Consider the following 12848-nt stretch of genomic DNA (forward strand, 5'->3'; position numbering starts at 1 on the left):
ATAATTTTTTTTATGTATTGACAGTGTTACTAATGTTATTTATTAAACATGGCTTTATACTGCATCTTTTTTTATTTATTTTTAAAGTTAAGTACAAATGACTGTTTTCTGTGTTTACCAGTTACACCTTACAGAAGAGAACATAACACTGTGTGCACAGAAATGTAGCATTAGGAATACTCAGAATTATTCTGATAGCCCACTTCTGACTAGACATTAACTTATAGTCTTTTCAAGATAACATTATTATTTCTTTTATGTTGACTGTCTTTTTCAAAGTTACTTATGCAAAACAAAACCATTTGAAGGATAAACTCTATTGTGGACATTATTTCCTGACTTTGCAGACCACTTGAAAAGGAACTCTGTGCATCTTTACATGACCAGTGTGACTTGCCCTTATAGATGACCTCTTTCTTCAGTCAGTATGTTTGATCCATGTAGTGTTAATGTGTTTCCAGAATCTGCTTCTCAGATTCCAGTACTCCAGTTTTGGGTCCAGTCATGATTTACTGTGGTATTCATTTTAATGCTGTAGTATTTGTTCAAGTCCATAGATTTTGCATTTTTAATCTGCCTTAGAACAGTGGTGAATAATGGCCCTTGGCAGGAGATAATGAAATTTTCTTAATTTATATTTTCAAGGAGAAGCTTCAATTGAAAATGGCATCCTGTGGCCTGGAGACATAGCTCTAGTGCAAGTTTCAGGGGAGCTATAATAATAATAATGCAGTGCCAGCGGTGACAGGGGAATGATAGGACAGTGAAGAAGTAATTTAAGAAAGAAAAGAGAATGTACCAAAGCTTTATTGTAGCATATCTAGTGATCTGCTGAAGATTCCCAATGGTGTTTGGAGCATGACAGGAGAAACTAATGTTATCTTGGCAAAACAGAAGCCCCTGCTTAATCAGCAGAACAAGATTATTGATTAAAACACCTCACACAATAGATTGCACATGGAAAAGCATCTCCATACATTGCATGTGGAAAAGTACAATAATGAGCATAAGATAACAAAAAAAGAGCAAGAGCAAATTTTGGAAATTTTGCGAGTCAAGATCAGTGTTGAAATGCAAACAAATTACAGTGGTCCTTAAAGCTGAGCTCAGAAAGGGATGGATGCAGCAGGGGCATGGTTACATCATGAGCAGAAGATATTTGCTAACAAGCTTGCTGGAGCTGCTTCACTTTGCTTTTTTTCTGCATTCATCTGAAATATGAGAGGGCCAGTCCTCATTTGTACAGTCTTCTTCCTAAGGTGAAAGGAGTTCAGACATTGTACTCTTAACTGTTAATTAAACACTCCATTTGATTTTTAGATTATTCTAAATGATGCATCTCTATTATGAAAATGTAACCTTTCTTCTTTCATACTAAAGTACTGAAGAAAGGAGTGTTAAAATACACAATTGCTCCTAGCATTTATGAGAATAAGGATACTGCTGCATTTCCCCTCTTGCTGCTCCTAACACAGGCATCTGAATTATCATTCCTTCAGTGCTACGTATAGTCTTTTCTTAACTAGTGTTTTAAACTTAATTCATATTACCTTTCCTAAATCAACTGTTAATGTATTTGTATAGAGTTCTTTGCAGATCTTTTTCATTTCCTTGTAAGTGACAAAGTCATTGTATCGTAAATCTTTGAGAATGTTGTGCATGTCTTCAGTGTGAAGACATTTCTTGGTGTGAGGTGATGCAAATTTTAAGACTGTACATAAAAACCTAAGGATTTGCATATCTTAACATAAGCTAGGGAAATACGCAGTTAACTGGATTACAGAACACTTAAATGGTTGTTAAAACTTAGAGAAAACTTAAAACACTAGATTACAGACACTGAGATGCTAAAGTATTTGTGCTTTGACTTCTTAAACTTGCAGAAATTAGAGCTGGGTTGTATCATGTTTTCAGCTGGAACAATTCTAAAAGGGCTTGAATAGATGGACCAAACAAACCATGTATTGCGTAGAAAAAATAATGTTGGTTAAAATGCATGAGAGCCTTCAAGTTATTTGCCAGCTAACATTTTTGGAGTTTGGATTTTTTTTTTTTTTTCTGATTTTGCAAATTGCCAGAAACCTAATATCCCTTAGTCTTGCTTTGAAGAATTCGGTTAAGTGGTCACACTCAGAAAGGGCTTGCCCATTACAGAAAGGTATGAAAACAAGACACAGGATTGAGTTGAAGGCTGTGGCAGTGTAATATCCTCTTCAATGGGCATAGTATGTCAAAGAGTAAAGGTTTCTCAAAATGATGAAGCTCTGCTATGGCAGTGATGCGATAGCTTTGACAGCCTGTAGCCGTGTGGGTTAATCTTCTGTTCAGTGCTATATTAGGGAGAGTGGAGTATCTTTTGTTCAAAATACCAGACAGAATTCCGTGGTTTTTGTCTTAAAGAAGCTCAACTGAAACCATTATCATACAGATGAAAGCTGTGGAAACCATAATACTGAATGATGCAGTACTGAAAGTCTTTTTGTTGCAATTATTTTGCCTTCAGCCTAAGGTTTTCACTTAAACAACAGGAAGAAATGTAAAGAAATTAATTACAAAATATTACTTCTGAGGTTTTCTTATCCTGATAGTCTGGTCTGAGGTGTGGGGCATAAAAAATCCACACAGGACTTAGAACACAGATACCTTTTGATGTTTTTTGGCCATGTTGCCTTCTCTCTCTACAGCCCCCTCCTGTTCAACACACACTAAAGCATCACTTTGACCTTCATGTGAGTAGGAAAAAAATGGCTGTATTGTATGTTTTCAGTATTAGAGATTCAGTACAATGATTTGCTCTACATGCTGGGTGCATGTTTCATCACTTGCATAGGTCTCAAAACCATTGGATGCCTCATTCCAGCCTCCCTAATACAATCCCCAGGCTGTAGTTGTTGGGAGTGTTGCAGCATTACCTGTGTAACAGATGTACAGGAACCTTCCTCACCATCTATCTGTATCCATGGTTGTGCATATGTACAGGAATCACTGGCTATATCCAATTATGAGGCTAGGAATAGCTTAAAAAGCAAAGGAAAAAGGAAAGAATTAACTGATAAAGTCAGAAGGGCTGCTGTTACTAAATTTGCTAGGCGAGAGGTAGAGTATGTCCTGACCAGCTCTGTGCTACTTTGATTAGTATATAAAAAGGAAAGTGCATTGTATCGGAGTTTTTCAAATGAGCTTATTCCACCTTTTGTGAGGTAGTGTGAATTATTCTTTTACCTGTTGGCAGTCTACACCTGCAGAAAGCTGTTGATACAAGACAGATTATTTTAGCTTGCAATGTGGCATTCAGGGAGTGTGGGAAGTAGTAGTGCAATAGAGAAGTTGATGTACAGCTTGAGTCAAAGGCTAGAGTATTACTTAAGTTCAGACTTCTGTTATTCAGTTTGCTGACAAACAAAACAAACCCCTCAAAAGATCAGGTAAGCTCTTTTTCTTCTAGCCACTGAAGTCCCTGACCTCTTAATTTTTGTTCTGTCACTTCCTTTTGAGTATTGTTTTCTGTATTACATTTTGAATGTCCCTTCAGGGTTAGGTCATTGTTCCTCTATTTTTAACTTCATAGCTTTTATTCTAACCCTCCCTGGAAAAATGGATAGTAGTCTAAAATCTATTATTATTATTATTATTAAGAAAGTTTCATAAGCCATTAAATTCATTAGATCATTATAGTCAGAGGCATCATTATAAAGTTCTTTACATCAAAATCCATTGGCTTCCATTGTTAAGCAAATTGTATAAATGTTTCAGTATTTAGGCTCCTCTAAAATACATTTTAACTAATTTTCTTGCAGTTCTTCTCTTTAACTGTTTTTCTTATTTCCTCATACAGTCATTCTTTACCTATTCCTGTAACCTAAAAGAGGAAGCTTAGAGTCAACCAATTGCTTCTAAAATAATTAAAATGGAAATGCCAGCACTCTTTGTCTGCAATAATTCTTCCAACCAAAATCATAACCTCCTTGAATCAGGACAAAAATGTAAAACCATTCTTCAGTTTCTATGTCTCTAAAGATGGAAGGAATCACTCATTTGTGTTATGGTATAATATAATATTAAAAACTGTGTGTTTTTTTCTTTTATTTATTTTGTAGTATCGTTGCATTTGTTTAACAGTAATATCAAATCTGTATATATTTGGGATAGCTATCTATACCAGTGGGAACGAGTGACACCTAAGATAACATCAATCTCCAAGATTTATAGAAGTATAAAGCCTGAACTGAAATGTTGTGTTGAAGTCTTGTTAATGGACTTTAATTGATCTAGTAATACATAACTTGGCTGTCTTCTGGATAGAACTGCCCAAGTGTGAAGCGAGTTAGCATTGCATATAATACTTAAGTATGAACTTGCAAATTAAATCTAATTTAAATTAATTAGCTTGCTTTTTTCCCATTACAGGTGCAACAACCGAACACAGTGTATAGTAGTTACTGGGTCAGATGTGTTTCCTGATCCTTGTCCTGGAACTTACAAATATCTAGAAGTTCAGTATGAATGTGTTCCTTACAGTAAGTATAATCCTTTTTACCCTTTCTCACTTCCTCTGGCCCTCACAATTAAAGCTGGAGTTCTGTTACTTAGAAAAGCAGCATATGTTTATGGCCCACGGACCCATTATGCATGCAGAGCACTAGCAGACTAGGGCCTCCAATTAGCTTCACGAAGTGTGGAAGGAAGCCATGATGTGATGCTGGCCAAGTGTCTGTCTGTGTTCTTAAGTGTTTGGCTTTTAAGGCTACTGTTTTTCCAGAAAACAAACTCGAATTAGCTATTCACTAGGCCAGATAGAAATTTGTACTTTTGCCCGCTACCAGTTGCTGACAAATTGGCTTGGCTCACAGACTTCTAAAGCAGGAATTGACTTCAGTTTTAATCATGATCTACTTGAAAGGCTACCTGCTGTTGTGGTGACTTCGGGTGCACAGCCAAAGCCAACACTGACACTCGGAGGCAAATGGCCCAGTTGGGGGACATTGTAAGAGGACTTTGTTCTTCAGGGGCCCGTTTGTAACGAATGCAGATTCAGACTGAATAACTGATCAATAAGTTACTAAGGCTTGGTTCAGAAATATTCATTTTTAATGTAAAGAAAAGATATGAATCAGCTGCCAAACAGGATTTTTACTGCAAACAAAGTAAATACTGAAATCATGTGGAGGTAGAAAAAATTGAAATTATGGCTACTTAAGCAGTTTTGTGCAATATTCTTTCTAATGCCAGAATTCAGTAGCTTTAGATGTACTTATTTCCTTGAAATAATTAATGCTTTTTTTTTTCATTGACATGTATGCATGTTTCTAAAAGTTCTGCAGAGTCAACACTTTTAACTGGTTTTGCTTTCTTGTAAGGTTATTCTTTGCAGTGACTTCTCCCTCGTTGCATAACTCAACAAATAGCTGTGTTTGCAATGGAATCTGAGCAGTGCACTGATGGTTCCCCTAAGTTATTGTTAAGTGTGAATTTCTTGATCTACAGTAGTCCTTAACCAAAGTCACATTTTTCTGTTGGTACAGGAAACAGGCCAAGTCTGAGATGAAAAACACTGTGGTGACAGTATATATCAAAACTGGAAGGAATTAATTCTGGCATAAGCAAAGCTATATCAAAACTGTCCATACTGATTCCTGCACAATTTTAAAATATAGGCTTCTTAAACCAAAGTACTGTTCTGTACTGCTTCACCATATTGAACATTCACTGTTAAAGACCAAACACAGATCATCTGTTTTTTCTTCAGTTCTTCTGTGTCATTGTGGAATGGTTGTTCGCTGATTTTTTTTTTTTTTCTGTACCATTTGTAGGGTTGGAAGCCTACTGCATACAGTGAATCCTAGTACCATTTCTCCTGTGTGTAGTATTGGTGGCTTGTTGTAACCATTCTTCTTGTGCCACTTTTGAGGAGTGATGTCTTACCCCAATCTAACCAAAGTTTTGTTCCACAAAGATCACTTTTACTTTAGCACTGTTTTCATTCCCAAGTTCTCGGAAAGAAGACAGTGCATCTGATTCCAAACCATGAGTTCAGGCAGATGACAAGAGGTCACGTTTCCAGTTCCAGTAGGCTAGCTCGTAGAGAAAATGTGTAATGCAAATAATGTTCAAATATGATTTTTTATGCTGTTTTAGGAAGAGAAGTGTGGATATGTTCTACCGATTGGGTATTGCTATCTACAGGAATCTCATTTTCTTTTCCAGTTTTCAGAAGTATAGTGCCACAGCGCGGCCTGCCCTGTACTCTAACATGTAGTTATTCTACTTTTAAAATGTTTGTTTTTGTTTACTGTCAATTGCACTGGCCTACCCTCTGAATTACATAGTTCTGCGTCTGTCATAACTCAGGATTCTGGATACTTCTTGTTTTTCGAAGTCTGTAAGTTTTGGAGTTTTTCAGCTGCAATATGCACAGTGGTGACACTATGCCAAATTCCAGAACTGTAAGAGGCATCACCTATCAGTATCACCAGTCATCAAAAACATTGCCAATTGCTACAGTCAGTTTTCATGTTTGATTTCAAACCACATTGTGCCTCAGTAGCAGTTTTGATTGTTGACCATCTTTCTTCCTTGTCCCACGAAGCCTATCCTGGTATATCTTCAAGTCTCTTTTCTTGATGCCTGTAAATTCGTTATCAAGTCTAATTTTTTCTCCCTTACTTGTTCCAGTGCTCCATGTCTAAACATACGGAAGGACTGAAATCATTAGGTTTGCAAATCGCAGCTGTCCCCAGCATAAGAGACTTGTTAGGAAGGTGGGATAGGTTTCTGTGGGTCTAGGAAAAGGGGTTTTTAGTCATCCCAGCATTTCTAAGCAAAGTTCAGTTGTGGTTCTTACTTTTTCTGAACTTCATCTTCAGTTATACAAGACTGCAAAATTTGCTGTGTGTCACTGTGATGCCTTTCAGTCTATGAGAGATTACAAATCACAATCATACCAGGTTTTGGGGTAAAAGTTGTGAGTCCTTACAGACTGGAGTTGGTGTCACCCTTGTACAAAATGCAGTTTATGAGTTCCTCTATGCCTTGCTGGTTTCCACAAATACATAGCTGCTTTGCTACATAGCAATTAAGCTTTCTCTGGGTTCTGAATTCATTGCCCTCATAAGAAAATATATAACAAAAAGCTTCCATTTTCGCAGTGGAGCCCTGTCACTGATGTTTTTCTAATCCTCTTTAGCAAAAAAAAAAAAAAAAAAAATCTCTGGGAGGTACTAATGTGGATTTCCAACAAACTTAAAATTCTAGAGAAATGGGCATTGTTTTGTCCTAAAATAAAGAGTGTTATTGATTATAATACAAAGAAATGGAGAGTTGGAGAGTTCCACACTTGACATTTCTCTCAATTATGCTGCACAATGTATGTTGACACTTTGACTGCAGAACAGAAGTCAGCCCTTCTATAAAGAAGAACATTAAAAGTACCATTTTGTACATCTGTGCATTTTTATTTTAAGACTATTTTGGATTCAGGAATTCAATAGAAAATGTTTTAAAGTGTTTTATTCTCTGTCTGTCTGTATTGATTGGACGTTACAGCATTTGTTTATTTCAATAAGCCCATCTGTCCCTGAAAAATGTACAGCTGTACACCAATGCATATACAGCAGACATGCCAGTAATGATTTTAGTTATCCCTATCATTTTCCCTCTCTCCTACTACTAATTCTAAGCAGGTACAGTATCAAAATTGTTCTTTGGTGAGGAGTAAACTCACACATCAAAGTTCACAGACAGAATAATCTTGAAAGTCATAAACGCTGGTTGTGAAACCCGGGAATCCATCTCAGAATACATTTTCTGTTTACTTGGATAACTCAAGAATTAGAAATAGCAGAAAAACTGTTCTACCTAAAACTGTATAAATTAGCAGAAGGTGGGAAAACTACTGCTCATTTTGAGAATGTTAACCCCCTCGAACTGTCCCATAAAGTTTTGGAATTGTTCCCTGAAGAAACACTAGATCAGTTCAGCCAATAGCATTCTGTCAAAATAATCATGTCATTTTGTTAAATGAAACTGAAAATCCAAAACTTTATATGGAACATGCAAATCCATTCCTTTGGATAATACTGTAACACTAGAAATGAAATAGCTGTGCAAGTAGTTTTGATACACTTCCTTGGTATCAGCAGCTACTGTTACACTGATTGACACATCTGTCATTTGCCAGGTAATTTCATGAAACTGAAGGAGCATACTTCAAAAGCTGTGGAGTATAAGAAATAGATTTTATTGCAAATAATTATTGAAAAGCTGTTTACTAGGTGGACTTCAGCTATACGTCTTCCTGTAATGTGTTCCTTAAAACTTCCTTGGGGAAAAATTGCTATAGTAATACCACTTTGTTAATCAGATTCAGTTTAAATTTCCCACATATGGTGGCAGAGGATAGACATTTGCTTTAAACACTTATGATGACTGTCCTTGCATACTAGCTTGCTGTTTCGGGCTTAATCAGTGATGCTGGAGAGTATCTGAATGCGCTCAATGTTATTTTTTCCTTTCCTTTCCTCTTGCTTACCATGCTTTTGCTTCTTTTTTCTAGATGTTTTTGCTTATTGCTTCTAGTCTGATTTTGCAGTTACAGACTAAGAAGTGGCAAAATTTCTGAAGATTAACATTCAGGAAAAAAAGTAAAATAAAGCCTAAGGAGAGCTAAAGGATGTGAGCTGCTTTCTTTACAAGAAAGAAAAGCAGAGGGATGTCTGGGGAAAAGATGGAGAAAGTGTAATGATCACACATACAAACCAATACTATTAATATGCTACATTTTGGATTTTTTATTATCTAATTAGTATATATATGTGCACTTGCACATATATGATAAATTAATGTGTCATAACAACTTGATAACATTATGCTTTGAGAAGAAGAGTGTGTATAGTGTGCATTAGTAGAGTAATTCATTATTTATGCAGGTTCACTAAGTGAAACTACATGCCAACATATCTGTATTGCCTCCTTAATCTATTAAAATGATTGATCCATGTTCACTTGTGTAACCGTAGAATCTCTCTCCTGCTAGGTTTTCCTGTTGTCTGTTTCTCTTTATCCAATATAGTGCAGTTCTTATTCTCCCTATATTTAGCATCTGTTACTGATTTAATCTTTAGATTAATAGTCAATTTATGTTAATCTTCTTTCTTTTTTCCTTGCACTTTTTTATTTTTCTTCCGATGCTTAAAATAGAAGTGGAGCAAAAAGGTAAATAACGTATACAGTCCAAACCCCAGCTCCTTGTTATGTGCCTTATGGATGTTAACCTCTTCCCTTCCCCTCCCCACAACACTCTTATATTATGATAATCAGCAGGATCTCATAAGTACACCTCATAAAGAAGTCGACTGTTTGCAATAAAGTGACTTGGCTGCTTAAAGTAGGTGGCGGGGTATAGTGTCTGAAATACTTGGGCTGGAGGGAAGACTCCCTTGCTTTTTTCTCTCCCTTTCTCTTTGTCTTTCTTTCCCTCTTTCTCTCACCCTTTGGTAAATTCTTGTTAATCAAGTGTCATCTTGCCTGGCTTCCAGAACCCTCTCCATAGCATGCCATGGTTACAGGGTTTCCTGGTCTGTTTCATTCATTGCTTTGGTTGTGTTTTGTTTTCTCTGCTCCTAATTGCTCTCTCTATATACCTGATGATTTGTTTTGTTCCTTTATTTTTAATCGAGGCACCTCCTTTTTCAGCCTCACCACTTCTTAAAGTTCTATACAAGTCGATGTGATTTTTTTTTGGACTGAAATGACCTAGCACACTGCTGCACACCAGTTAAAAGCTCTGGAGCGTTAATGCGTACTCACTAAAAGTCTAAGACGAAAATGCAAGAGTAGCTCTACATTTTCAGCTGTCTGTGTATGCCATTGAGCCTTGGTCTGTACTAGTGAAAACAGTTCCCATCCACTTTCCATACTGGTACAGCAAGAACATGGTAACTTTAAGAAAAGTGGATGATAAAGGGTGATAATTGCATTAATTATAACATAAGGTATAATCTAGTGCCAATTAAATTGATTTTTTTTCTTCCTGACACAGTCATTATGATTTACCTATCTTTTTTTTTTTTCTTATTTTTTTTCTTGCTTTATTTCTTTTTATTGTGAGACAGTCTCAATTTGACATAATTCTTGTCTTACTTCTCTCTGTGACTGTTAGTTTTTGTTTGCCCGGGGACGTTGAAAGCAATTGTGGACTCACCGTATTTATATGAAGCTGAACAAAAAGCAGGTGCGTGGTGCAAAGATCCTCTCCAGGCTGCAGATAAAATATACTTCATGCCATGGACTCCATATCGCACTGATACTTTGATAGAATATGCTTCTTTGGAGGACTTCCAAAACGGACGCCAGCAGACAACGTATAAACTCCCGAATCGAGTGGATGGTACTGGATTTGTAGTGTATGATGGCGCTGTCTTTTTTAACAAGGAAAGAACTAGGAACATAGTAAAATTTGACTTGAGGACTAGAATTAAGAGTGGAGAGGCCATAATCAATTACGCTAATTACCATGACACCTCTCCCTACCGATGGGGAGGAAAGACTGATATTGACTTGGCAGTTGATGAAAATGGCTTATGGGTAATTTATGCTACAGAACAAAACAACGGGATGATAGTAATTAGCCAGCTGAACCCCTACACCCTGCGCTTTGAGGCCACCTGGGAAACGACATACGACAAACGAGCGGCATCAAACGCTTTCATGATCTGTGGTGTCCTGTATGTAGTGCGGTCGGTGTATCAGGACAATGAGAGTGAGACTGGCAAGAACACCATCGATTACATCTACAACACCAGGCTAAGCAGGGGCGAGCACGTGGACATTCCTTTCCCCAACCAGTACCAGTACATTGCTGCAGTGGATTACAATCCCAGAGACAACCAGCTGTATGTATGGAACAACAACTTTATTCTGAGATACTCTTTGGAGTTCGGCCCACCTGATCCTGCCCAAGGTAAGAACTTGCATTTTTTCATCTTCAGTCTCTTTCTACTTTCTTTCAGATAGCTATGCAATCTTCACTCTTGGCAGAAAGCAAAGGAGGGGTTTTCTGTCCCATACTGAGCGTTACAGTGGTGCAAGGCAAATTTGTGGAACCTGTGAAAAGAGACAGAATTATTTTCCTTGGTTTATAGGCTTGTGCCTTTTATTTATTTATTTTATTTTTCCTTTTCTTTATTTAATATGTTTAGCTTTTCACTGTTTGAGAACGAGTTGGGGAGTTTATTTACTTTATACCATCAGTTAGTTTGACTTTCATAACTAAACTAAGTTTGAGTCCATTCACACTAGGGGCAGAAGCCTGTTCCAACCATTCAGTGTTACCCAGCTTCTGAATTGATTGCAACATACATGCAGACCTCTTAACTTCTTGGCGCCAGCAGTCGAGAGCAGTGTGTGCTGGGAGGTCCCAGAGGAGGTGTATGGGGTTAATGTGCAATACCAAGCATAAATATTTTTCTGCAGTCCTGTTTTCACAGTTTCTGATTCTAGGTTAGATAAGATTTTCTGACATCTTTTTAGCAGGTTCTTGGTAAATTCATTACAATTGCAGTTCAGCTCACTTGAAATTAGAACAACTACCCGACAAAAGAGGAAACAAAAAGAGGTCTTTAGGTCTCAGAAATACCTAAAAATGACATAAACAGGCACAGCCACATACTAACATCTGCAGAGGAGAGCAAGTACCAAGAGAAAAATTCTGTGGCAGAACATGCTTACAGCAAAGGGCAGAATGTTGATAAATTGCATTAGCAATTAATACTTCTCTCATCTAACTGGTATGCATATTTAGCAGCTGTTTCTTCTACTTAACTTTTTTAAAAAAAAAGAATAATAATGGCTTCTGCATATGAAAACTTGCTATTGTGCCTCAGAGAAGCTGATTCATGCACGGCAGTGCAAACTGTGTAGTGTGCACACAATTATATCAACATACATATAGCTTTTCCTAGGTTCAAAATTACATAAGATGGAGCAGAACAAGACATTTTAGTACCAATACATTAGTGATCCCCAGAGCTAAGTGACAATCTGTGCAGTCTGTTTCCCACAGACTTCCCTGGCAATACAGGGCCAGGCTTAAGGAGGTTCCAGATGTTAGGGGACAGAGCTCCAGCTGTGAGGGCAGCCATCCTGGCAAGCTTTGCTCTCTGTACATCAAGGAAGTCTGTTTGGGGCTGCTCTTAGCAGAGACATACCTTCCTAGGTAATTAGAAAAAATTCAAAGCTTACATTTTCATACATTCTCATGCGTGTCACTCTTCATCCAGTTTAACTGAGATGAAGATGCATTTTGAATTCTCCAAAGCTTTAGTAGTGCAAGGAGGTGCGGATTTTAAGTGTCTTTTGCAGTTCAGGCAGCATCCGTGAATGTAGCAAAACCTATAAATCATTGCATTGAAAGAAAAGTGTTAAGAAAAAGCAACAAGAGAAGAGAAGGCTTTGTGGAATCCTTCCTTTGCTTTAGTAAACCACCAAAGGTCTCCAGTAAGACATTTCGTAAAGATTTTATTATGAGAGTGTCTAAAAGCTACTAAGTTAAAAGTAGATGTGCTAGCCACATCCTATCTAATATCAGAAGGAGATTTGGGTATCCACCAACACCCCTTTATGTTCCTGGGTTCCTTGCTGGCATGCAAAGAAGGGAGCTAAATTGTTTATTCTGACCAGAACTAGAGGAGAAGGAGTCCAGGACAGGGTGCTCGCCTATCGTCTGAGATCTTTGGCTGTTTACTCATGAAGGCAAAAAAGGAATATTTTTTGAGAGATTTATCCATAGCAGATGTTAATTTCCTCTTTTGCTTAAGCCAACTGCCTGTAATTAAAGACTACTAAATTAAAGG

At 37.3% G+C, this 12848-nt stretch overlaps 1 protein-coding gene across 21 annotated transcripts in view; it reads left to right on the forward strand.

The window, feature by feature from the left end:
• Positions 1-12848, forward strand: part of ADGRL2 (adhesion G protein-coupled receptor L2) — a 388507-nt gene that overhangs the window by 334256 nt on the left and 41403 nt on the right. For 19 of the 21 annotated variants that reach the window (XM_071750509.1, XM_071750507.1, XM_071750508.1 and 16 more), the window contains 2 exons: positions 4408-4517; positions 10157-10957. In XM_071750509.1, the coding sequence (XP_071606610.1) occupies positions 4408-4517; positions 10157-10957 (911 nt within the window). Of the gene's footprint in view, positions 1-4407; positions 4518-4548; positions 9211-10156; positions 10958-12848 lie in introns of those variants that run through there. The other 2 variants (XM_071750522.1, XM_071750528.1) reach the window with 2 other exon arrangements.

Source organism: Heliangelus exortis, chromosome 8 (genome assembly GCF_036169615.1).
Source record: "Heliangelus exortis chromosome 8, bHelExo1.hap1, whole genome shotgun sequence".
In the NCBI taxonomy this organism is placed as follows: Eukaryota; Metazoa; Chordata; class Aves; order Apodiformes; family Trochilidae; genus Heliangelus; species Heliangelus exortis.